This window comes from Lissotriton helveticus, chromosome 1_1 (genome assembly GCF_964261635.1).
Source record: "Lissotriton helveticus chromosome 1_1, aLisHel1.1, whole genome shotgun sequence".
Taxonomy (NCBI): domain Eukaryota; kingdom Metazoa; phylum Chordata; class Amphibia; order Caudata; family Salamandridae; genus Lissotriton; species Lissotriton helveticus.
Window position 1 is genome coordinate 416,565,305 of NC_136057.1, and position 27,658 is coordinate 416,592,962.

The following is a 27,658-nucleotide window of genomic DNA, read 5'->3' on the forward strand; positions in this document are numbered from 1 at the left end:
CAACAGAGTGAAGGCGATAGCTAGATAGAGTGAGGGCAATAGAGTGGGGGCGATAGAGTGGGGGCGATAGAGTGGGGGCGATAGCTAGATAGAGTGAGGGCGATAGCTAGATAGAGTGAGGGCGATAGCTAGATAGAGTGAGGGCGATAGCTAGATAGAGTGAGGGCGATAGCTAGAGTGAGGGCCATAGAGTGAGGGCGATAGAGTGAGGGCGATAGAGTGAGGGCGATAGATATATAGAGTGAGGACGATAGATATATAGAGTGAGGGCGATAGATAGCTAGAGTGAGGGCGATAGATAGATGGAGATAGATAGATAAAAATATACATTTATATATGTGTATATTTGTGCATATATTTGTAAATATATTGATATATATGCATATGTATGCATATATCTGTACATTAGTATGTATGCATTTATATATATATGTAGATGTATATATTTCGTAATATAACTATTTATATATGTATGGACATAAAAGTAGATAGAAAGCCTGGCTCCAAAAAAAAGCATAAACGTTGTGTGTGTGTGCAATGTAACTAGTGGCTATGTAAAATGGTGCAATACTTTAGGGCTAAGTTAATGCTAGATGCAATGGACGTAACACCAAATAAGCTTTTAAACCATGCAATGCTGCAAAGGTAAATTTATTTTTCCACCTAGAATAACAGTAAAAGCACAGAGCACGATCGGCAGCCATTGCAGCACCTGCTTAGACCCGGCCCATGTAAACTCCGAAGTAAAGTGGAGTGCTAATAAAAATTAAACATATAGAGCACATACGCAACTAAAAGAAACTCTTTCAAAACACCAATTAAAAAAAAATACCTACAAGCAACCATGACTATTGACTTTGTCAATAGTTATTCATATACACATAAGTTTCACCAAAAGAAAACTTGGGCTCTACAAAGAGTTAAAAAGCTTTAGTTCTGTCGTGCAAATTTGTAGCATAAGGCAAACGTTTCCGGCTTTGGAGTTTAAGGGAAGCAGGTTCGAGTTCGAGCGTGGCTCACCATTCATTAATTGTGGACAAAGTTGTAATCACTGTGGCTACACAAATCAACACAAACTTTGTTTTCGTAAATAAAGCACTAAGGATTAAACATGTGTGAGGTATACGCAATAAATAAACGGCATATATTAAAACGCTTAAGCTAAAATGTAATGTTCACCATACTGTACCACCTAACTGGCATTTTGCTACTCCTGGGGGCCTGGTGTCTAGCAGCACTGTACTCCTTCATCAGCTAGTACATATGTCTGTATTTTAACAAAACAAATATAACCGTAACAGTAGGTTGGGTATATCAATTTAAATTTTATTTGCGTACATTGCACACGAAAATATATCTACAAAGCCAATCAAAATATAAGGTTTCAGAGCACACGCATAAGTGGCCACATTGGGTTAAAAAAAAAATATCGTTACAGTGCTTTCTCTATATGCTACAGGTCGCTATGCAAAACAGTAAAACAAAATTCCCCCAAAAAACTATGTGTATCGTACCTCCAGTTTACTTACTAATTATTTTTTTTGCGTACAAAAGCCTAAAGTGTTCCATTTTAAAAAGTGCTTTTGGTGGGGAAAAAAGCAGACAGAAAGTCTCCTATAGTGTGATGTTTTACAGTAAGAATCTAACCTTTAGAAACAAAACCAGGTCATACTAACAAGCAGAGCGAGACAGATTGAAATCTATTCGTAGGCAGCATTTGTGGGATACAAAACAAGCACAGCAGGCGCTAAAGCTGTATTTACACGGAGGCACGTAGGCAAGTAAAAACAAGCAGGAAGTGGGATAAGGGAGGGGTGGCAAATGGTGAGCAATTTCGCGGCCGCTTTGATGTTCTCAGTGGCCACGCGGCTCACTGAGAACATCAAGGCGGCCGCGAAAGTAATCTGCAGGCGGACAAATGGTGCGCCCGCCCGGCGCACATGCACTGGACCTGATCCGCCTGCTTTGGGAGCACTTTTGAGAGCACTTTACTTAACTCTCGCAGAGCAACGCATGCACGTTGGCTCAGCGAGACCGAAAAAGGATGCACCAAGCAAACCCTAGTAGGTAAAGAGAAGCCCCCAAGAGGCATTATTGTCAGAGTACCATCCTACCAGTAGAAGTAACTTCTCACAAGATGCTCAGAAGATCAACCTGCTCGTGTTCTGTGAAAACCTTTAACTTCTGCTAAAAGATCTAGCCCCAGGTAATCTAATGAAGGGATAGTGCTACCCTACGCTACTAAGGTGCTTAACATGAGATTCTATTGGACATTCCCATGAGGATTACAAAAGCAAAATACCTTCTATGCAACAATGGAGCAGGAGGAGCTGAAAGACTTAGAAGTTCCTGTGGATTAGAGCAAAGTGATAAGCTGACCCCAGTTCATTCGGAGAAGATAAGAAACCACAAGGGACTGCTCCTAGAAGGCAATTACCTATGCAGATATTGAAGTGGAGATGGAGTTCTAGTTTCAAGAAGGATATCTGAAGCTTAGCACTCAAACAGAAAAAAACGTTCCCCTACTTGTAAAACCAATGGTTGAGGTGAACTACATGGACACTTGATTACTCTTTCAAGCAGATGTCACATCAGTGAAATACGTGGGCATCCATCTGGGTCCAAAGGTTAGTCAACTGTACGTTTACAGACCATATACTGAGACAATAAAGGAACTTTGCATAAATAGTTACACCAGTAGATCTTGTGGATGGGACACATATTTGCTGCCATACTGAGCATAATCCCCCACTCCATTGTATGAATTGCAGGCTCTCACAATTTGCACTGAGAGAAAGGACTTCTTGGACCTTTAGATAGACAATGTTATTTATTAAGCAGGGCAGGCACTCACTCCTCCACCTAAATAGAATCTAAAATACCGCTTATGCGGCGAGGTGAGGGTGGCAGAGGACTCGAAGAGATCAGGGATTGCTATAAAGCAGGCCGATTTTTTGTTTCAAGGGAATGGTCCCAGCACTTTCAAGACGATTGCTGTGTGATGCTGTCTGGCCCATTACATGATAAAAAAAACTAAAACTTGTATTACAGCCAAATTACCAACACTATGTTAGATGTTACGGAACTCCATGGAGACTACAAGACTTCTCAGGATTTTTCCCGCTGTTACAACGCTGGTTCATTTGCATCCAAAATTTTACAGGCTAACTGACTAGTGGCTTTTAAAACCTGGAGAGAGGGTGACTGACGCTCCATAGTGGATCTTTCTTCAAGGTGACAGAAAAGAACATAGGACTGTAAGAAGATGAGTGGGATGACAGATGCAGACAGGAGATAGATGACACCTTTTGAAATAATGATAATTACACATTTGGAATGATTACAGGCTCTGTAAATTGACAGTGGACCACTGAGATGCCCAGACGTGAGACCATTGCTCACTTTGCCATTGGAATAAAGCTAGCCTGGCTGATGACTGCTGATTAGCCAGAAACCGGTCCCAGGATACTTGTTTCCGGTCCAGGGAAGACATGGCTTGGCAGTTCATGCTGGACTGTTCCCATGAGGCACAGGGTCAGACTGATTTGCATATGGCCATGTCTGAACCGGGGTGGCGGAGTGAGCAAAAGAATGATGATGGATTAAACCCAGATCAGTTGACTGGGGGTGACTGCTTGCAATGTTCAACACTCCATCCATTATCCCCTTTGGTTTTGCTTTGTCCCCCCTACTAGGATAAGCATTCAGATTCTATGTAACAAAATTGCTACCTACAGGCTGCCATATGGTGCAATAGCAATCCACCTTTAAAGGCCTATTGGCTTTTGAGTGTGCTTTATTAATCTCAGGCCTACAGCATTTCTTGTACGAACTCAGCACTGTGACTTGAGCATTTGCTTTCCAACTAGGCACAATGTGCATTATAAGCACTCTTAGCCTTTGGAAGAACACAACTTCTATCCAATCAAATGTTGTACTCAAGGTACTCAAATGTGGGCGGAGCTAAAACCCTTCTCACTTCTTAGATCTCTTTTTCTGTTCAGCATAGACAGTCTGGCGACTGTGAAACCAGGCACAAAAAAAACACAGTAAACAGTGCAGACTGAAGTTCTACATAAGTAAAACAAGCATTTGCAATGCAATAGGTCTTGCATTTACACAAGACCCATTGCCTTGCAAATGGTAGGCATCACAACAATGGGAGGGATGGGTGGGGGAGAAGGCACAGACAACAGGAGGGAGGGCAGGGGTGAGAAGGCACGGACAAGGGGAGGGTGGGGGGGAGAAGGCACGGACAAGGGGAGGGTGGGGGGGAGAAGGCACGGACAAGGGGAGGGTGGGGGGGCCGAGAAGGCAGACGAGGGGGTGGAGGGAGAAGGCACGGACAACTGGAGGGCGGGCGAGAAGGCACAGACAACGGGAGGGGGGGGAGAAGGCACGGACAAAGGGAGGGGGGGTGGGAGTAAAGAATGCACCAAAGTACATTGTGCCTGCAGTAGGAGAACCTCATTAAAGAAAATAGTGCTCACAGTCTAAATAACACGTATCATGTAACAAGTGAAGTAAAGGGGCCAGTCGCAATGGGAGGTTACAAATGAAGAAGAGGCATTACTAAGGAGGGACTAACAAGCCTATCAACGAATCAGAAGCCAGCATTTAGGACAGACAATGACACAAACCAATAGCAAATACGGGCACAGCTTCTATTCACCTACTTTAGGCTCGACCTAAAAACACATTAGGGAGGCTTGAATTGAAAGAAAGCATTACCCAGCAACCTCTATTTGTACCTGTACATTCTTTGTGCGCCAGTACCAGTCACATATTTAGATTTATCTTAAAAGGCAAACTTAATAAATGTTAAGACCTTGGTTTTCCATTCAACTTAAAAAATATTAATTTAAAACATAACTCACCCGCTTGACGGACCGGGAATTCAACCTGATCAGAAACAATGATCTGTAATAATGTTGGTGCGAAGTTGATAATCTTGTAGGACTACAAGCAAAAAAATAAGATGACATGTAAATACACTGACCTATAACATTTGTCTCACCGAAGAAGGAATGTAAATTAAACATTTTAGCTCTGTGTTGGTTTAAACGCCATCAATGAAGGATACATTTAAGGACAATTGTCCGTTGCCTTCTCTGCATAATATAAAAACGTTTGACAATAAGTGCTGAAGGGAGCCATTTTAGTTAATTGGGTTCCAGTAAAAGAAGCAAGGTGGCAAATTGCTTGCTGTCCTGGGGGCTAGGGCTTGGAATCAAATCCCCAGGCATCTGAGATTCACGGACTCAGAATTACTTTTTAAGAAACACTTGAAAACTAGGATCTTTGCAGTCCCCGATTCTTTATGCTATTCTCTGATGTAAGTAATTTTGCTTATGTGCATGTTTACTCTGTCCGCTATGAACTTTATGCTTCTGCGTCCAGCGCCAGGATACTTCATTTGGACTTACAGCCTCGCTCTACAAGCGCAATATTCATTCATTATTCTTTCAAAGCCATTGGCTTAGACTTGAAAGTGCTACTGGAAGCAGACTGTATTTGTACATGGCTATTTCCATGTGTTAACATAATAAAACCAGACCTATTGACTTTTTCAATGCTCGCTATTAATTGTCAAGTTTAGGTAGGAAAACAAAAGTTGTTTTTATGGCATTATGATACCTTTTAAATCCCTCTTCAGTTTTCAGTCCACAACCACCAAGTACTACATTGCATTTATGGACAATATCATTATTGCCAGCCTCCATCAACTGTTGTTCACTACTTTTGGCACACAGCATTGTGCTCCTCACCCTTTGGAACTCATTCCTGCTTCCACAATACATAGAATCTGATTTTAGGAAATAAAACAAAGAGCTGAAGACATTCCTTTTCAGACAGATAGCCGTACTAGAGATTACCTTGTTCCTCCACTGCTTTGTCTCAGAGGCTGCTGATTCTCACATTGCTCAGAAAGCAACCTTCAAGTAATGTGAGTAAGTACTATACAAAAATAATCCCATAGGAACCTATACTAGATTAATACCAGCATATACCCATAAAATCAACATTCTGCTGCTACAGGTTGTAATTTCAGAAGAAGATACATTCAAATGGCTGGTCATGAGCCTATTTTTGGTAGATTGCAAAAGTCTAAACAATAATTCAACTTACTTTATTCCATTGCTTTTTAAGAATCATAAAAGTACATTAAAAAGACAATTCATACAAAAGATATGATAGAAATATCATATACAGGGCCTGTATACAATAACATTTCACAATGCAAGCAATCATAATATTGAGTTCCATAATTAAAATTATACTTTTCCTGTGGCTATATACTTTTTTAAAAAACATTCCTACTCTCCAAACCCTGTGTATATCATCCAGAATCTGAAACACTAGAAAAGCTGGACGGCATTGTCTCAGCCCAAGCGCTTTTAGTATTGGGACAATCCAGACTTTCCTTAAATGGCTATCAAATTTACAGAAAAAGATCACATGAATTGTAGTTAGTTCTGAGTGATTATCACATGGGCACAGGCTTAGTTCTCGAGACCAGTCATTAACAATCGGGAAACTTACATGCCTGTGAAAGATACTGCATCTAAAACGCGTTAATAAAAACCTATCATAGCCACCAGGTACAAATAACAAGTAAGACTGAATACTAAAAGTTAAAAACAGTTGATTATGCATGACCATGGGTTTTAAGCTATCTCCTGCTAGTCTTATAGAGTTTAAGTGAAGGAGACCCTCTGTCTTTAACTCCTTTCTGCTAATAGATCAAATGGATTTAGGATTTGTATAATATTCCAAATGTCTGATATCGAACATAAAATTTCTGATAAACCTCAACCATGGAATCAGCAAGGCTTTTTCACATTGTAAGCTGTCTGCTAGGATATACCGATTTAGCTTAGTCTTGGGTTTTATCCATATCCGATGCCAATGGAGAATAGGCTCCATCTTAATTAAGTCTGTGGGAAGCCCCAACTCAGAGTGGCAGACATACACAGATAAACTGCTGGGGGCTGTCAATATGTATCTCAGAAAGCTGTTTTCCACAGTTTGAAGGGTTTGGGTGTCCGCAAATCCCCGTACACCTGCCCCATACATAGCTGCTGAGATGCATTTGGCTTTGTAAATGTGTATTAGTTCTGATGGAGGTCTTCTCCCAAGCTTCCTCGCGAAATTAGCGAGGGCTGTTGTAGATCTAACAAAAGCAAGTTTCTTTGCCTCAATGGCTCGTGACCATGTGTCATTGCGATCAAAGAGTATGCCCAAGTAAGCAAAGCTAGTTGTATGCTCTATTTTTTGGCCTTCCAAAAACATATCCCTACATTTAAGGCTCCCTGGCCCGCACCTCATTATATATGTTTACTTTAAGGTGCAGATGACCCATATATTTGGTAAAACTATTTAAAACCCGCTGTAAGCCCACTTGAGTGCGAGACATTAGAACCGCATCGTCAGCGTAGAGAAGAGCAGGAATAGGGCATGCCGCTATTTGAGGAAAATCTTTATTATCCTTAATCAGTGCCTCGTACAGGCCATTTATATAAAGGTTAAAGAGAAAAGGAGCCAGGACGCACCCTTGCCTGAGTCCTCTTCTAATAGGGAAAGGGGCGCACTCGTCCCTTAGCTTCGCAATATAGGGTTTTAAGGAAATTAATTATTTGGGTGTCCCCCCCTACCTGTTCAAGAATGACCCACAGCTCACTAGGTCTCACTGAATCAAATGTGGCAGTAAGATCTACAAACACCAGAAACAGTCTACCTCTCTTCACCCGTGTATACTTCCCAACTAAAATGGCTAAGTTTACACTTTGCTCCACGGTCCCCAGCCCCTCGCGGAAGCCGTATTGGATATCGGACAGGATATTGTTCTCTTCTGCCCAGTCTTTTAAACGTTTCAATACGATTCGGCCCACTACTTTAGTCATAGCATCTAGCAAGGAGATGAGTCTGTAACATTTCGGATCCCGACGGTCCCCCTTTTTGAAAATCGGAACAATGGTGGATTCAACCCATGTTGTGGGGAATGGGGAGAGGCAGCTGGCCGTTAAAACTTGGATAATAATTGGCCCCCAAAGATCGTTATTGGATTTCAAAAGAAAGGTCGATGGGAACCCCATCAGGTACCGGGTATTCCCCCCCCCCCACGCACTGGCAGCAAGCGCCTGTGTTACCTCTTCTAATGTGAACAGGAGATCAAATTACTCACTTGTTGGGTGACTGGTGGTTACCCTATGGGGATTTCCACTGTGGGTAGCTTGGTTGAAGGCTAAATTGTATACTCCCGAGAAGTGGTCATCCACTGCCTCTCGGAGATAGCGACCTCTATTGATGGCCCTCCCCCGGAATTCAGGAAGGGTGCTTTTACAGCTCTCCAGAATGCAAGACTATCACCTCTTTTGGAGGCTTCATGAAGAGATTCCCAAGATTCGTTTCTTAAAGTAGTTTTTTTTTCTTAATGGCTGCCCTATACTCCATTCCCACAGTTCTGATTTTTGCAGCATTTTTGGGGAGCTTATGCAGTTACTGTTTCAGTTTGGAATATGCCCGTGTGCATTTTGAATTAAAACAGCCGCTGGGTTTTTTTCTACTCTTTGCCCTGACAGTTAGCAACTCTCTAACGGCCGTTGTAATAGCCTGGAAGGAGGAAATAATACTACCGGGGGTAGCGGCCTCACTTAGACAGGTATCAAATGCTGGTCTACACTTATCTATCAATTTTTTGGAGAACTATGTGGGGTTCACCATCGACCAGCGTAGACTGTAACCATTTGTTTTATCAATACCAATATCGGATAGGGCATGTTCGATTCATCTTGCCTAGGCGATCCACTGCCAGGAATTAAACAATAAACAAAACGTAAATACCTGTAAATGAACCATACACATTCAGCAGTTAGGAATGCAAAAATGAAACACGTTTTTTAAATATGATGTGTGATGGAAACAAATATTTTAATAGGATCTTATCAAATCCAGACACTTTTCGATAGACAAATGGTAAATATTCACTAAAACCTAATTTTCACACTATATCATGTGTGCAATATTATTTCATCAGAAATAGTATGTGTGTGCGCAAATTTAGTGGCCATTTCAAAGGGAAAGTGCTCTGACCTCCTGGTCAGAGTCGAGTCACTGCTCTCCCCCGCGTAGCTCCACGTTAAGGCTCTGCCCTTAGCCGCGCTTGAGCTCCTTGCCAGGTAGGTGTTCGAGGCCCTCCTCTATGCACAGGATCCTGCCTGCGCCTCATCCCTGGTGGTCTAGTGGAAGAGCAACCCGCTCTTCTGCTATTCCCCTATGTTTTGTGTCCTTTTTTGCCGTTTTCTCTTGTTTGCCTTATTTCCTTGCCTTTTTCTCTTTCCATTTCTCTCTGCCTTTTCCCTTTTTGCCTCCTTTCCTTGCTTCCCGCGCTTCTCGCCCCTGCTGCCCTTGGCGGCCCCTCCCCCCCACTGTGTTGCTCCCGCTCCGGCCTCCCAGCTGATCACCCTCCCCCAGATCACTTCTTAATAGCGGCCGCTGCATGGCAAGAAGAGCAAGACCTCTGACCTCCTGCTCTCTCGCCACGCATCTACACTGTTAAGGCTCTGCCCATAGCGTCGCTTGAGCTCCTTGCCAGGTAGATGTTCGAGGCCCTCCTCCACCCGCAGGATCATACCTGCTCCTCATCCCTGGTGGTCTAGTGGAAGAGCACCCTGCTCTTCTGCTGTTCCGCTCTGTTCTGTGTCCTTTTATGCCTTTTTCTCGTTCGCCCTTCCGCTCTGTTCTGTGTCCTTTTTTGCCTTTTTCTCTTGTTTGCCTTTTTTCCTTGCCTCTTTCTCTTTGCCCTTCTCTTTTTGCCTCCTTTCCCTTGCTTCCCGAGCTCCCTGCCGCTACGGCCCCCACGGCCCTTCCCCCCAGCGTGTTGCTCCCACCTCGCAGCTGATTGTCTTCCCCCCGACCCTGATGACATTGCCGCCGCTGTGCGGCGGCACCGCTAGCGCACCAAAGGCTAGCTCATCTGTGCAGTCCGCCACCCGACCAGTGCCAAGGACCCTGGTCCCCCAACACCCCGCCGCTACGACCCCAGCACTCTCCACACACTTAAACCGGGACGCAACAACAACTGCCAGTTCTCAACGCAGAGCAACACCCAAGGCCCGTTCTCCTGCCGACACTGCCTCTGCACATTCACCTGCGGACCCCGGCACCTACTCCCAACCCACCGGACGCCACCGCACAAAAAGCACTGAGCTGCATCCTCCTCAATGTACGCTCCCTGCACAGACACGGCATAAAAATCTGGGACCTCCTCAACACTCATACGCCCAATGTCTCCTTCCTTACAAAGGCCTGGACCAACACCAGCTGTGCACACTACATGGCAACCGCCATCCCCGACAGATACAAGATCCTGAGAAAACACCTCCCCAACCTCCCAGGAAGAGGCCTCGCTATTGTCGACAAAACAATTGACAACCACGAACTCAGACGACACCTCGCCCCCAATGCAACACAACGACTTCCAGATCCAGCCCAACCCCAGAACAACGCTCTGCGGAACACTCGCCTACAGACCTCCAGGACCCCGCACCCCCTTCACCAACGTCATCACCGACCACACCGCACCCCACGCCCTCGCCTCTATGGACTACATACTACTTAAGAGGTGAACTTCCACCTGGACAACCACAGCGATCCCAACAACACCGCCCTCCAGGAGAACCTCACCAACATATGACTGAAGCAACTTCTCTCCACCCCCACCCACACAGCAGGACACACACCGACCCCATCTTCGTCGGAGGAAACAACATTCGTTTCAGCCACACCACGGAACTGCTCCGAACCGACCACCACGGTATCCATTTCTCCTTTACGACGCACACGCGCCACCTCCCACGCAGAAGCTGGAACAAAATCTCTGAAGAACACCTCACCTCCCCCCTCACCTGCACTCCACCTCCAACTCCGACAGACGCCAACACAGCGGCAAGCAACCTCCACCAATGGATCACCAACTGCGCCAACACTCTCGCCCCCCTCGGGAACACCACAAGACGATACAAAAAGAAAGCCAACTGGTTCACCACGAAGCTCCCAGAATGCAAACGCTCCTGTCGAGGACTGGAGAAACAGCAAAAACCCAGAAGCATGCTCCGCCTACAAAACGGCCATCACAGCACACCACCAACTCATCAAATCAACAATGAAAAACTTAATCCAAGACAGAATCTTCTCCAACACCCACAACTCCAAGGAACTCTTCGCTGTCATACAGGAATTCGCCAAACCCAACAGCGAAACAACCATCGTCCCTCCCTCCCAAGACCGCTGCAACAAACTCAGCTCCTTCTTTCACCTCAAGATCAAGACACTCTATGACTGCTTTGACGACCAAGACCACAGCACCGCCTGCACTCCCACCCCCAACGACGACACCCAACAGACTCTTCTCACCTAGACCCCTCTCACCACAGAAAACACCTTAAAGACAATGATGAGCATCCAATCCAGAGCACCTTCTAACCCCTGCTCGCCACACATCTTCCACAGGGCCGCCACTTCCATTGCACCCGAGCTACGCCGAACTATCAACTGCTCCCTCGACACAGCCACATTTACTGACAACTGGAAGCGCGCTGAAGTCAAACACCTCCTAAAAAAGCCCTCTGCAGACCTGACGGACCTCAAGAACTTCAGGCCCATCTTACTGCTTCTTTTTGCTGCCAAAGTCATCGAAAAGGCAATCAAGACCCAGCTAGCACACTTCATAGAAACCAACCGCATCCTAGACACCTTTCAATCCGGATTCTGCAGCAACCACAGCACCGAGACCGCCCTCCTCGCCACCACCGACGACCTCTGTGCCCTCCTCAACCAAGGCCACACGGCAGCCCTCATTCTCCCGGACCTATCAGCAGCCTTCGAAATTGTCTCCCACTACACACTAGCCACCACACTCCACGACGCCAGCATCCAAGGAAAGGCCTTAGACTGGATACGATCTTTCCTCACAGGTAGAACACAGAGCATAAGACTCCCAGCCTTCTTCTCAGAACCAAGGGAACGGATGCGGAGTACTCCAAGGATCCTCCCTCAGCCCCACACTCTTCAATGTCTACATGGCCCCCTTCACAACCATCAGCAGAAACCACGAGCTCAACATAGTTTCCTATGCTGATAACGCCCACCTCATCCTCTCCCTCACCAAGGAACCGGACATCACAAGGCACAACTTCCAAGAAGGGATGGAAGCAGCTGCGGGCTGGATGAGCAACAGCTGCCTGAAGCTCAACTCAGAGAAAACAGAAGTCCTCATCCTCGGTTCCACCCCCTCGGCATGGGACAACACCTGGTGGCCCCCTGCCCTCGGAAACCCTCCCACTCCAACGGACCATGCAGGCAACCTCTGCATCATACTCGACTCTTCACTCACCACGAATCGCCAGATCAACGCAGTAACCTGTGCATGCTTCAACACGCTCCGCATACTTCGCAAGAGGTTCAAGTGGATCCACCCAGACTCCAGGAAAACCTTTACCCAACCACTCGTCACGAGCAGACTGAACTACGGCACCGCCCTCTAGCAACAAAAAACTCCAGACCATCCAGAACGCCGCAGCCAGACATATCCTTGATATCCTACGACAAAACAACACCAACCAACACCTCTGTGACCTCCACATCAAAAGAAGAATAACCTTCAAGCTGCTCAGACACACCTACAATGCCCTCCACAACACCAGACCCCAATACCTCAACCACTGAATCTCCTTCCACACCCCGAAGAGAAACCTCTGTCTGCAGACCTCACCGTAGCCACCATCCCATGTTTTTAAAGGACCAGAACAGGTGGAAGATTCTACTCCTACCTCGCAGCCAAGACATGGAACAAACTCCCCCTTAACTTCCGACGGAGCCCGACACTGCATCAATTCAGAAAGGACCTCAAGACCTGGCTCTTCGAAAGACCCCAACAGAGATGCTCACCCCTGAATGACTGACTGATATCTTGTAGAGCGCACTATTGCCGAGGCGTCTTAGCGCTGAGGTGAGTGGAAGCCAAGCTGACGCTGACAAATCTTAGAGTTTAAGGAAGAGCCAAAGTCTATCAATTTCCTAAACAGAGCCCTATTTGGCTGTAGTCTGGTCATCAGGGGAAGGGAGTTCCACAGTTTAGCCGCTTGGTACGAAAAGCCCTTTCCTCCCCATCTGGCTTTTTTTATCTTGGGGACCAGAACCAATTCTGCGTTTGCAGACCTTAGACAGCGTTGCGGTAGATACCGGGGAAATAAGGGTTGAATGTCCAGGCCTCCACCTCCATACAGAGCAGTATGCACTAAATAGAGGGCCTTAAAATCAACTCTCCACCGAACTGAAAGCCAGTGGAGCTACATAATGCTTGCGGACATAGGGTGATGTTTGGGTAGATCGAGCAAAACTCGAGCTGACGCATTTTGGAGTGACTGAAGTTTGGTGATCTGCCCTTTGTCTACTCCTACATATAGGGTGTTACAGTAATCGACTCTAGATAACACCAGAGCCAAGACCACTGTTTTCCTTAGTGGTAGTGGGATAAATGACGGAATTTTATGCAAATCTTTTAGCGTAAAGAAGCTCCCGCCAGGCCAGCACTGAATCCTGCAATAAATCCTCAAATAGGGTGCTCGGACCGAGTTTATGGGGGTCTAGGAGTTCCTGTAACCAAGGGGCACATCCTGTTTGGTGATTCACCTACCCGGTGGGCTGTGGACGGCTGTCGCGACCCGGGCCGCGGGACTGCTGGGCTGGACTGACGCGAGGCCGGGGCTGCGCCTATACCAACGGGGGCGGAGGCGGTACGCGATCCTGGTGCCCGTCGCAGTCAGCCCATGGAGAAGAGTAGCAGCACGGGAGGCGCCCACTGCCATCGGGGGGCCTCCCGGGAAGAACCGGGATCCTGTGGCGCGTCCGGACCCTGCGGGTGCACGGACGGTGTAGTGAAGGGGTGACGTGCATCTCGAGGGATGCCGTGGAGGCTGGGCCCGCCTGAGGTGACACCCGGACCTGCCCTGGAGGTGCGCGCTGGTCTCTGGGGGCGGGGGAAGTGCCCCAGGTGGTGGAGAAACAGGCCGGAGGCTGCGGCGACGCTAGGCTCCTGAAGCTTGAGGACCAGACCTACGCGAGGCCGGGGATACGGCCTACATGACCACGAGGTGGCCTGGAACTGGGGCCTGCTGCAGGCTGCACTGGGCGTGTGGTGGCGGCGTGGGAGGCGCCCGCGGACCTCCTTTGAGGGGGTGAGCCCTCGTCCTGCTCCCGACATATGTACCTACAGCACAGGAGGAGGCGGGAAGCTGCGGGAGACCTGGGGACTGGTGCCGGCTTCTTCACAGAGGGAGCGGTCGCTTAGAGCCCCGCTTACCCCTTGGTGTTTGCTGTGGCACTGCGGAGTGTGGGTGGAGGCACTGGTGCTGGATCCGGCCCGTCTGCTGCCCTGACGCGGTGCCCACTATCCTTGGGGGTTCCCTGCAGGGGGTTGAGCCCCTACGTTGTGACTCGCCTCGGCGGAAACTTGGGGGCCTGGCGGCTTGGACTTTGCGACCCGGAGCCGGGGGTCCTCTCCTGCATGTACCGGGGACTTTACTGACGACGAGTGGGAAGTGGTGGAGCTAGCGGCTACAGCTGCATACAGCCGGAGGGACAGCCCCGGGCTCTTCCTATCTCCACAAGCCATTGGGTGGGACTGTCTAGAGACGCCTTTGCCACTCGAGGGGCCCAGGTGCAGTCCCTTCCGGCTACTGCGATGGGTAAGGACAGGATGCCCCGTGCCTCTCAGCCTAACACTATAACGCAATACACCACTCAGCGACTCCCCTCGCAGCGGATCAAGCGTCAGTCGGGACAGGATGGGGAGAGTGAGGCAGCCGACGAGCCCTCCCGGGCAGTACTCTTGAAGGCGATACAGGGGTCCCATTCCGCCCTGGAGAAGCAAATAGAAACAGTCTCCATAGATGTGAACTTGCTGCGGGCGTATCAGCGGAAAGTGGCGCATAAACTCTCTACTGCGGAGGGGAATATCGTCCAGCTGCAAGGGGAAGTGGCGTCCCTGAAGAAGACGGTCTCGCAGCTCACCGCCACGACGGGGGCGCTGGAACGCAGGGCAGAAGATGCGGAAGGGAGGGCACGCCGCAGTAACATCAGGGTCCTTGGCATTCCGGAACGCTCTTAGATGGGCAATGCGGAGCGCTTCCTGGAACACTGTATCCGTAAAACACTCTGGAAATCTGAATCCTGTACATACTAGAAGTGACGTTACACGTTATATGGGAGAATACTTTCTGACTATAGGTACAATAGATTTAAATGAAGCACACAGAGACAACTTGACCTGTTCATTACATGAACAAGAAAAGATATTTTTGAACATGGCAGAGAAGAGAAGGGAGAGTTTCCAAAGAAAGGCAAATGACAAAAGGCAGAAAACACCTAAATGGGCTGAGAACATGGAAGGCACCTCAAATGGCGGGGCAGGGCCTGCTTTGTTGCTGGATTTCGAGAAGAAAGGGAAACTATGTCTTCATCGCGAGAAGACTAGTTATTATAATAACATTTTCATTGGTTCCAGTCAATGTGAGCACAATTACAAGGTAATTGGAGGTTGGGGATTCAAAAATGGGTCAGAGCCTGTGTTTCCTGGAATTTATTATATATGTGGAGACAAGGCTTATTTCAAATTGCCGGATCACTGGTATGGAAGCTGCTATTTTGGCTTTGTTTTCCCGAGAATATACCATGTGAATGAAATTGCTGGAAGCAGTGAAAATACTAATGGCTTAGTGCGTAGCAAAAGAGAAAGCGTAGGTGAAATAATGGGTAGTATTTTTAGTGCACTGATACCTGGAGTGGGAGTGGTTCTGAACACTCACAGAATTTGCAAATTGTCCACCATAGTGGATGTGCTGTCTACTGACACAGCTCATGGGTTTCTGCAGGTCAATACCGAAATGGTTGCGATCAGATCAATGGTTTTGCAGAACAGACTTGCTCTTGACACCTTATTAGCAAAAGAGGGCGGAGTCTGCCGGATGTTGAAGGCGCAACATTGTTGCACTTACATTCCGGACAAAAGCGTACAGCTCAAAAGATATGTGAAAAACATTACTAATTTGGAAAAGGAACTCAAACCACTCGAGGTTGACAGTGCTTGGAAGAGACTGGTTGATGGTCTCTCCAATGTAGGACATTGGTTTGCTAGTTTAGGTAAAAGCTTATTACTTAAGGTACTGATGCCAATTGGAGTGATAGGTCTTATCCTATTTCTCATATTCGTCTGTTGCAAATGTCGCAAACACACAAAGAAATATCAAGTGAATGCGAGAGGAGTGAAACGGAGTGCGGATGAACTTGAATTGGAAGAAATGAATAATCAGATTTATAAAAAGGTGAAAAATTCTCACCCTACAAAAACTGAGAAAGAAAAGTTGAATCGCTTGTTGGAAGAGATAGAAATGTACAAGGTGTGAAAGAAAGTTGGGATCTGGTTCCATTTTTTGTGATGATAGTAAATATCATCAAAGAGGGGATTGATAGAGCAAGATTTCGCATCGCGACTTGCTCGAGTCAAGAACCTCGAAAATCTATTATAATCTCGTAACTTAAATTGTTCGTCTTACTAATTTTATGTATTTTGAATGTGCATGGGTATCATAGAGATGCTTGCCTATGTGTTTTACTAATACGATTAATCCTTGTCCCTAAAATGGCCGCTGCTTGACTTTCCTCTTCTGCGCATGCATCAGTCACACTCACGTGACTACACGTAGAGATAGTTTTGGAGGGAAAGGGTGCGCATGCGTAATAGCCACAAGATGGCATTTCCTTGTATTAACGTGGTGAAGCTTCTTGTGCTGTTGCTCTCGTGTCATTATATATTGCACTAATATTTAACTTGCATAGTATATTTTTATGATGATAAACGTGAAGTACGAAAATATGACATGTAATGCCTTCATTTATTTCCATGTTTTAATTTGTTTTCGCTTACTTTTCATGTACCACGATAACTGGGGGGTCTGACTGAGCCAAGAACCATCTTGAAGGTCCCTTCTGCGCATGTCATGCAGCCCGGGGAAATTCAGCCTTGAACAGTGGAACTCAGCCAGCTGGCAGAGATGGGCAAGATGCTCCTGAGAAAGTGACCTGCGACCCAGCAGGACGGAGTCATATGTACCCATATTGAAACAAATGTTAACAATTCATTGTATTCCACTGGCTAGTCTCATGAGAACCCCAATCTTGCTAGGCGGTACCTTAACATGCAAAATAAGTCTTACAATAGTCTGTTCTGATTGGTGTGTTAACCAAATCCTACCTTAGGACCAATCCAAATTGGGGATTCTGACACTTTGCAACATTTGAGGGGTGGTACCCTGTCCCAAAACAGTATATCTAGCCTAGGTTCACCTAGGGAAATTGTCCGACTTGTCTGAATAGCTGACCTGTCACTGACCCAACGCACTCAATAGGTGACTTGATACAGAGGTGCTGCGGAGCTCTCTGTCCGAAATTTTACTATAGACTCTGAAGGTTTTACTGAACCTTAAGTGCTGGCGGAGCACTTTGCTGGGGAATTCGCTGACCCAATCGGGGTCCTGACTGATAGCTGCAGAGAGGGTGGAGCGTAGGCGTTGCTTCCGAACTGCGGGTGCTGGTCGTGTCCTGGTGGTCCTGTCCTGATCCTAATCTGGGTTTCCTGTCCTGTCCTGAGGTGTCCATTCTGCACCTGCTGTCCCATTGATGACTGCTATTCCTTGGGGTATTTCCTGTCCTTAACTGACCCGTGGCCAGGGTTGGTTTTCACACCAGTCTAGGTAAATATCGCTCTGAATCCTTAAAACTGCACCTTCCTATTTTTCTGTCTTTGCTTCAATAAAGACATACCCTTTGCATATGTTAATTTTCCATGCTTTTCTCCGCAAAACATTGCATTTCATTAAAGTCATTTACAGTTTGCATTTCATAGCATGTGCCTATGTTCCCCTGCCTTTTTAGTATAAATCTTTCCATACTGTTTATGAATTAAATATGTTTTACAAATGTTTCTTAAAATACTGTATCAAAGTAATAACGTTAGAATTATAGCGTGTTGAAATTTTCTACCCTTCTATAGATGTATAGGTTTTCCCTAGTGTCTTTTCTCTCGAAATATGACCTAATGATAAAATCCTAAAACGTGCATAAAATTTCTAGCATTTAGTACTCTCCCTTCGAATTTCATTTCCGTTATTTCTGAATGTCCTCATTATAGGGTTAGATGGTTACCTGTATACTCTTCCTATATGGTTATGTGCTCTTCGTTATTCTGATTATAGATTGCCTCTTTACTATAAACTGTATGATTGCAGAATCTGAAATCTAAGATAAACTTTTAAAACTTCTCAGTTGTCCGTGGTCATTTCATGAAATAAAATACAAAAAGTTGGGGTTTGTATCTTGCTGCCTTTCCTTTTACAGCTAGCTCCCTGACCCATCGTGGTCATAGGTACCCATAACGGTGGATGGTAAGTTGGGTACACTGGAAATAATCGAAAGGGAACTCACAATTATTGGTAGTAGATTGTGTGGTCATCTGATCAATGTATATGATAAAGTAAAGTATATGGGCCCGAAGCCAGAAGTGGCAAAATTATTGGTCGGGTGACCCGCGATCTCTAGCAGTATGTCTTACATGGACTTCATGAAACTATATGGATCCCATAGTTGCTAATGCACGTTTGACTGGGCATATGGGGTGACATCTGGCCTGTATTAACTCCAAGGAAAAGGCTGGGTGGGTTCACAGATATTCCAAGATCAGCCTCAGTGTGGTCACTCCTTTTGTTCTAGATCTGTTAAAGGTTCCACCTCTCGAAGATAAGTCTTCTGAAAATTTTACACAATTGAAAAAACTAAGGTTGTACATTGGATAAATGGGCTATTATGGTGTGGCTCATTACTGCTAAGACAAATGAATATGGTTATGAGAGTCTCTTGGGTGGGGAGGGATTCTAAGGGTTATGTAGGCAACTGCCTTGCGGCCAATGTTAATAACGGAATAACAGCTGGCAGTTTGTCATCTGAGCTTTCCTCTAGGCAGGGAGCGTATCCTGATATTTCAGCTTAAGTTTTCTTTTTAATAAGACACATAATCGTTCTGGTCTTCAGCTGCATCCTGTGCTAGTGACAAACTCTGCACAAAGCACAAGTAAAGCTAGCTGTGATGTTCCCACTGTTAATAGGTTTGAACCTTCACACAATTTGGACAATAATTATTGACTGTCCCAATTTACTAATTTTCCACTCAGGCCTTACCCTAGATGTAGCCCCGCTTGATTCTGTGTGACAGGATTCACTGAACTATCAAAATTGGAATAACACAGGTTAGGAAAGGAAAAGAGATTATGTAATTTGATGAACCTATAATAAGAAACTCAACATCATTTGCTTTCAAGAAATTTAAGATGTTAGTAATAATTTTATTCTAGGTGTTAGAGCTTTCTCTGTCCCTGCGATTCGTTCTTCTTCAAGGAGGGTTAAGTGTGGCTTACTCAAACTAACTGCTTTGTGCTTAAACTGTAAAACTGAGCTGCTTGATATAGGTTCCTCTACTCTGGCTGTGGTTTTATTACTATGTTCTAACTCGTTCATTGCTACTTATTCATTTTTAGGTCTCGTGGCGTTGAACAGCGCGAAGCGCTGTCTCGCCAGAGATCTATTGTTACTGAGTCTGCTTCCCAGGAGACAGCACCTGGCCGCGCGCATTTTCTCTCCGAGGAGGCGATTTAAGCGGGCCACGCGCTCGCTGTGGCCAGCTGCTGTCTCCTGGGAAGCGCTAACACCACACACGCATGCGCATACCCAGAGACACACACGAGCGCCCATGCACGCACGCACCCACACATAGAAAGAACCCCCCCGCCGTCGCATACACACACACGCGCACACACACACACAAGTGCACCGAGCGCCCGGCCCCCGCCCACTTACCACCACTCCGGACTTCAGCCGCCACCGCGGGGCTCTCCCTCGGGCATGGGAGCCCCGCGTCTCCAGCACTGCTTCTCTCCGTGGGCGCGTGCGCAGGCTTCCGAAGACGAAAGTCCCGCCCCACGGAAAGTTTCGGTTTCGCTCACGCCTTCATTTTGAATTGGAACACAAAACTCCGTAAATGAAACATCAGGCAGCAGTAACCCAGTTGCAGCTCCTTTCCCTGCGCTGCTGTCTGTTCTCTTCGTGTCAACAGTGGTCCCGGAGCAAGTTTTTGCTGAGCAACAGGCATTGTAAGTACGTTTGATTACAATCCGGCTCGTGTCTATTAATGTTGTGGGGATGGGGGTTGGTTTTGAGTCGGACCGTCGTGTTATTGTTTTTTTATTGTGGCTTGAGGAAACATACACATATAGCTCTCTCAGAGCCCCCTCTGCGTGATGTTGAATTGCTCTTCCCTCTGAAAAAAAATATTTATTTTTCTTATTAATGGAAATGTTTCTTGTTTGTTTTGTTATTGAGTTGGCATAGCAATGTGGATGTAAGATGTGGGTGATGTGCGTTGCATTGAATTTTGTGTTGTGTTACTGCCGCGCTACACATGTTAGACTCATAGTCACTCCTATCAATGTCTTCAAGTGGCAAAAGACGGTCCCAAGGTATTATATGGCCTTTAAAAACAGATCATAACCCTTAGGAACAAAGTGCAACCAGCAGATGTTGTCCTTGTTGTAATCACCAGCCTTATGTGAACTGCCACCATGCTGTAGTCCTGGCACATGTTAACTTGAAAGTCCTTCCTGCTGTTCATCTTGCCTGTTGGGCAGTATCCTTCCTGCTGTTCATCTTGCCTGTTGGGCAGTAAGAGCTTTTGACAGTACTGGGGGCAGACTATTCACCTACCAAGTGGCTAAGAGCTATAATTATCTCCTTCCGACATCTCGCGATCTCTCTCATCCCACACAGTTTAAAAATCCACCAATTGGCTGTCGTAGGTTAATAGAATCGGCCAGAGACTTCTTTCGACTTCCATTGCTCTACGCAGATGTTGTCTCTCACTCTCAGGGACCACTGTTTCCTAAAACGTGTGTTAAAAATATAATTTGGAGCCACTGAAAGATCGAAGACACTTTTAGATTTTACTAAACAGGTTTAATAGTACCACAGTGTGTGCTATTTCTCATCTAAGTAAAGCGACTGGTGTTCCTATTTGCTAAAGTAATGGAACCTAACTTATGAATTTCAAGAAGGGTAAAAGGTTGAGTTGCACCTGGAATGCTGTGACTTATAGAACATATATCTAATGTCGGAGGTGGAATGCTTACCTCCCTTAAGTGTTATATTAAAAATTATTATGTCCAAATTATGTCTTTTTTTTTTGGATAGCTAGAAAATGTGATTCTATATATTTTTCTTAAATCGGGTTTATTTTTCTAGCGTGTTTGCCAACATGCTGTATAGAAATATTAGGCCACACTCCAAAAATTAAGTTCTAATGAAATACATATCTGCAGACTATGGCGAAGAAAATAGGATGGAGAATTGATGATAAAGAGGAAACCAGGGTTTTCAAAGACTATTGCCCTTGTAGTCAGCCCCGTGCAGGAGGTGCATCATCAGAGCTGTGTGCATAATAACAGCTGTGAGCCCGTGCCTGAGGTGCATCATCAGAGCTGTGTAAATAATAACTGCGTCAGTCCCGTGCGTGAGGTGCATCATCAGAGCTGTGTGATTAATAACAGCTGTGAGCCCGTGCCTGAGGTGCATCATCAGAGCTGTGTGAATAATAACAGCTGTGAGCCCGTGCATGAGGTGCATCATCAGAGCTGTGTGAATAATAACTGTGTCAGCCCCGTGCGTGAGGTGCATCATCCACATTGCTCAGGTCACCCAAATTCCTGCACTCTCTACCACACTGCTTTCAAGAACAGCATACTCTTGCACACACTGTCACTGCTCACCAATTCAAAGTTTGCTAAACATTTTATACAACGCATTGTCATACACAATGCCAATAACTCAATCTTTAATGCTGCGAGACCTATTGCATTTTAAATGCTTGTTATAATTCTAGTCATTAGGAATGTTTACATAATCACATCAGTTCCCTTAAAGGTTTCTTGGAGAGACATACTATTTATAACAATATTTACACTTCGTTAATGCTGATGGGTGATTTTAGTTTCCATCTTTATACTAATTGTTGCCATATAGATAACACATTCTGTGAGACTGCAACATTAAACGATTTGCACTTTAAACACACAATCGAGAGCGAATTAATGAACTCCATTATCCTGGACTTTAATCTTTAATTTTTATTGAATTTGAGTGTAGATCCTGGATCTCGTTTTGGTATTCTGACCTTTTCAGGCAAAGAGAATTATAGATTTCATTTTTTGTTTCTCCTACTCTACCCCACACACTTAAAAATCATGGGATGCCGGTAGCAATCACAATCTTCAACTGCCATTTTTTTATTTAGTGAGTGCTCCTTCAATTGTAAAGCTTTCTTAGATGACAGCCTTCTAGATGAATAAATAAGTAACTCTCATAAGTGTAGCTGTGCCAGAGTTAAATCAATTTTGACTAGCTAGGGGACACCCTCGCCAGTTAATTGTCCTGGATAGTTTGATCATTGGTATTCCAAGGCACAAAGTGATTTGGTTAGGGCCCTAAAGAGAACAACAAGGGACAAATCAATGGTAGCCTCCTGCAGTTTTATTAGTAAAACGGCTCTCAAATATCAGAAAGCATCTTTACGTTAGGGAGCCTGGGAACAACGTATGTATGCCAGTAGTCAGAGGGATAGCTCAATATTTTGGGAAATTGTTAAATCCCCCACTCATCAGTCAAAAAGCATGGCACTCATTATCCTTGCATCTTCTCCACATAAGTCTATAACTGAGAATCTTGGCCATCACTTGCCTATAGGTGTGGATCTCCTTCGTGTGTGAGGAGGTTAGGGATGTGCTCAACACATTACCAGACAATAAGGTTCCAGGCCCTGATGGGGTACCTGTGACTTGCTTAAGTCTTATTATAGAGCTTTATGCAACGTAATCTACTTTATACATAAAAAGACTATTTAGCATGATCTTCAAGTTTCTTGGTCTCAATCTGTGATTGTGCCTATACTTAAGAAGGGAAGTAAAGACGCCCCCTGCTGTTTTATCAGGTCATATGATTAATAGACTCTGTAGTAAAGATTATAGGACAGATCGGATGATGAAGTGGGCCAATGAACATTGGATGTTAAGAATGGCTTTAGACCTGGACTAGGGACCATTGGCCAATGTTTAAATTTACATCTGATTATTACAAAATATACTGTGGCCACGCAGGGAAACATACACCTGGCAATTTATGGATCTCAGCTCAGCCTTCGATAAGGTCAAAAGGGACAAACTTTGGGCTACATTGAGTGATCCGGTGTTCGAGACAAATATTGTCTACTTTTTGCTCAATCTGCGGAAGATGGTAAACCTGCAGTCTTCTTTTAGAAAAAGCATATGTGATGCAGATGTTCACTGGAGTAATTGGCTAATAGTAATACACTTGCTCAGCCACATAGCAAACAAGTCTTCTAATTACTGGACTGCTCTGGCTCTGCCTTTTTGACAATGTATAAATCATTTGTATACCAGTTAAGAAAATACAAACATGTTTAGGTAGTTTACAGATCTATTAGATAACTGACGTTATTCATTCTAATAAAATCAATGAATACATTGTGGATCATTCTCTAAACCACTGGTTTCATCCTGCTAATCATCACGCAGATAAACAGTTACATTCTGACCCTCATGTGCTTTCAAGTGCACCTGGTAAATACTGATAAAGCAAAGTATTGTAAGTACTAGGTGCACCATTTGCACACCATCTCGTTTTTTTACATGCCTCAAGAGGGAGAGGAGATGGGGGTGATAATGGATCATGGTGTGAAAGGGATTTATCAAAAGAATCACAGAGATTCAACCATTTCTACATGCTGATAGCCATGTCATCAGCTCTGTCTCAAAAGCTAGGAATCAAATTTGAAATCTGTTGGACTTTGGAAAACTACTGCATGTGTATTAACTAGCAGAGGTGAGTTTTTTAAAAGAAGACAGGGCATTCACAAATGGAATATCGATGTGTTAGCCACAGAGTTTAACATTAGAAGTAACTTTGGTCCCCTGTAGTTCCTTAATAAGGATGCGCTCCCTGCTGTGCCACCAACCTAGGGTCACAGACATTTCAACTGCTGAATACAGCTAAAATCTCCAGGGAAAACAGCAGGAGAGAATGAGCAGTTATTGGATGCACCGAACAAATGATACCAAGAAAATGCCCAAACAATCTACTCTTATTTCTGAACACACCGTCCACATCTATAAACATACCATCTTCACTCCTGGATGTACCAAGAATTACTTTACCAGAAGTTTGCCGTTTTCCTTTGAAACTTCTGATCTCACCCCCACTCCCCCACCCAAGAGTACCCAGCCTTTATGGCCATAAAGCAGAAAAAAAACGAAGAAAGTAATCAGGAGAAACACAAGGAACATCCCTACGACCAATATCATAACACAGAGTTATAAACAGTTATTCAGGCAGGAAAAACACTTTCAGGAACAAGCACAGACTTTTAAAAAGTGGTCTTCAAGCTTCTTAATACCAGGCCACTCTTTGAATACAAGAAACAAGCATTGGCAAAACCAATAGGTTTCGCCTAATAGAGCTATTGGCGGTGGCAATGTTGTGTAGCCATGCCATACATCAGGGTGGATGCTTAGCAGTATAGCTAAAACTAAATTTAAAAAAGATGCGTTATGACAAAGCCAGGGCAAGGGCAAATGTGCTTTTTTTCAAGTCCACTAGCCCTGTGTGCCTCGTAGACCTTTTTTATTATAATTTTTAGCAGTGCTGCTACACAGCAGGGCTACAAAACATTGGCAAAGTCTACAATGCCCGTGCTGTACAGCATGAACAAAATGCAATGACAGAGCCAATAGTCTCAAATACGAGACCTATTGGCTTTCCCAACGCTTGTTAGGTCTCAGCACAATACCCCTGTGATTCGGAGTAAATCAGTTAGACTCCCCAGGTGTGAAAACGAAAGAAAATATAATTTGGCAAAAAAAATCTGTCACATAAAGAAAGTTATTTCATCCAAGTCTTAATGAAAATACATTTGGAAGCAGATGTCATCTGTTGTCACAATAAAAGCAGATAACTACTGTTGTCACAATAAACATCAATTCAAAGTAGAAAATGGCTTCCTTGAAGTGTATGTGACATAGTAAAACAGCCACAAATGGCAAGAGGCTAAATAAGGAAGAAGAAATAATAAAAGTAGAGCCTCAATTACCGCACGATCAGCTGAAGGACAGCAAGCAAGCAGAAGCAATCAGTACTTGGTCCATGCTTTATCCGAAAGAAGAGGAAGTAAAGCCAGCATGCGCTGGCCAATTATAAGGCAGCAAAACAGAGTGACAATGAATCCAATGAATGCCAAATATTGAGCAGGCTGCATGCCCCTTGTTGAACACAGTATCTCTTGCAAGCGAGAACGCATGCAGGGCATGTGCTGTCGGAGACAATATCTTAATATTAGTGAGACACACTTACCAAAAACACAAATAAAAACGTTGGTTTAAAAAGCAGTAGTTCTTAGAAGTCATAAACATCAAATCATGACGATTTTACTGTTCATTTTGGACATGTGTAGAACATTTTCAATGTCTTTCCCCACCCAGTCTTGATTCAGACACTAGCACACAACAGAGATTGAACTACTGTGGGTTTCGACCGACATGTTGCTTTAACTTATGGTGAGTCATTGGAACACTCCGATTAAATGGTTCAGATGCTTTGAGCATCAGGATTCAGAAAAGTAAACTCGTTTTGACAGAAACTGCAGATTTTAACACAGAGATTTCACGCGCTTCTCACTCTCCAACATCATTCTAAACCATCTTTGCACTGCTGCAGGCACTTACATTATTTGCCAGTCATTCGTGATCCAGAAGCATTTTAAAGTTTTGCTTTCTAAATATAATTTAAACTTTGATGAGGTTTAACTGATTTAAATTGTAGTAATTTAAACTTAAGTAATTTACTTCTGAAGCAATTTACTTCCTCTCGAAACACAGAATACTCGGACCCCCGCCTGTTTTCAGTGGATCACTGGCAAAAAACCATTCATGATCAGAAAGGTAAGGGTCCTTACTCAGCAGACATTGCCTGTGTTCCATGAGGCCCGTAAGTGCATACAAACTAATTTTACTGGTATTTGTAAATTAAATAATGTTTAACTATTACATTAAACGACATCCCCTCACCAATATAAGCAACCAATGCCCGCCATCATCTCAAAGTAACTTAGAATGCCAGAGTGAAAAGTAACTGCGGAAGAGAGACATGAGGACATCTCTTATGACCATACAGCCTTGCACTTTTTTCCGGGTCCCTGGCATTTTAATTTAAAATGTTCTGTCTTAGTACACTGGTCATTGTTCCAAAGGATGGTCCTATGGTCCAGTGCATAACTAGAGAAATTAAAATTAAACGCTGATGCTTTACATTCCCAAACTGTAAGTTAAAATTAAAATTAGAAAGTGGATGTGTAAACACTGATGTTTCGACCAGCCAAGACGTGGTATTGACCCTCATCATATTCTAGACAAAATACTCAGATCCTGCTGTTCCACTTTACACTGACACTTCACGTTCATACATTGCAATTGGTATAATTCGCACCACAACAGGGAGCTCGCTCTCGGGGGAAGAGGGGAGGAACAATAGTAAGAGGTGACTCATTAATGGTACCAGCGAGATATGCGGTGCCAATATGCTACCGAGGGCACTTTCCTATGCACAGAACTGTGTACCTGGTTGCAGTTGATAAAGGATATCCTGTGCCTTAAAATGATCAATGATACACATGCATGGGATGGATGAGCGACAATAGAGCATGAAGCGAGGATTGGAGTACAGAAGGGAGGGAATGGGGGGTTGCCTCGGCGTAAAATCAAGAGAATGGGCCATTATAAGAGATGGGGAAAGAGGGTGTGCGCAGGAGCTAAAGTGGTGATGGGCAATGAGCCGGATAGCAACACACAATCCCAGACCTCTCTTCCCCCAGCTAGTTCCTGTGCGTTTGCCGCTTTCTCCGCTCAGTTCGCTACCTGGTTAAGTTCATTCTCCGCGGTTATCCGTAACTTGGGGTCTATGGTACCCTTAAGAGCCTGGATGATCCGGTTCGGGTCCATGGTGACAGGAATCTTCCTGACCTGTGACCTCTGACAGATTGCGACTAAAGGCCAAGAGACCGATCACCTGCGCACCAGAGGCGGCCCGGGAGTACAGTCAGACTCACCGGCTTACGACAACTGCGTCAACAAACCGTAAAGCGAGAGAAACAGCAGTGCTTTACGATCGAAGCCTCGCAGGCGGCGGACATGTTGTACGGATTGCACACAGGGCGACCGTGTTTTGCCTCGGGATTTCTGTTAACATAATAAGTGGCCATAGAGCATCAGAAATACATCTGCCGTCGAGGGCAGCCATGCTGTACGGTTTTTGGGGGATGTTGAGAACGACGAGTATAAACAAAGAGTGCAACGTCATCTTAAGTGTCAACTGCCAGTCCGATTGAGAACCTGCCCCTCATTCACAGTATTTCATTTTTTCCGTAGAAATCGTGTTC

The 27,658-nt window shown here is 45.0% G+C and overlaps 1 protein-coding gene across 1 annotated transcript in view; it reads right to left on the reverse strand.

The window, feature by feature from the left end:
- Positions 1-27,334, reverse strand: part of IPO8 (importin 8) — a 737,162-nt gene extending 709,828 nt beyond the window's left edge. Inside the window, exons 1-2 of the mRNA XM_078673765.1 lie at positions 27,138-27,334; positions 4,878-4,959 (exon numbers count right to left, since the gene is read on the reverse strand). Of these exons, the coding sequence (XP_078529891.1) occupies positions 4,878-4,959; positions 27,138-27,221 (166 nt within the window). The 5' untranslated portion in view covers positions 27,222-27,334. The remainder of the gene's footprint in view (positions 1-4,877; positions 4,960-27,137) is intronic.
- Between the last annotated feature and the right edge of the window lie 324 nt (positions 27,335-27,658).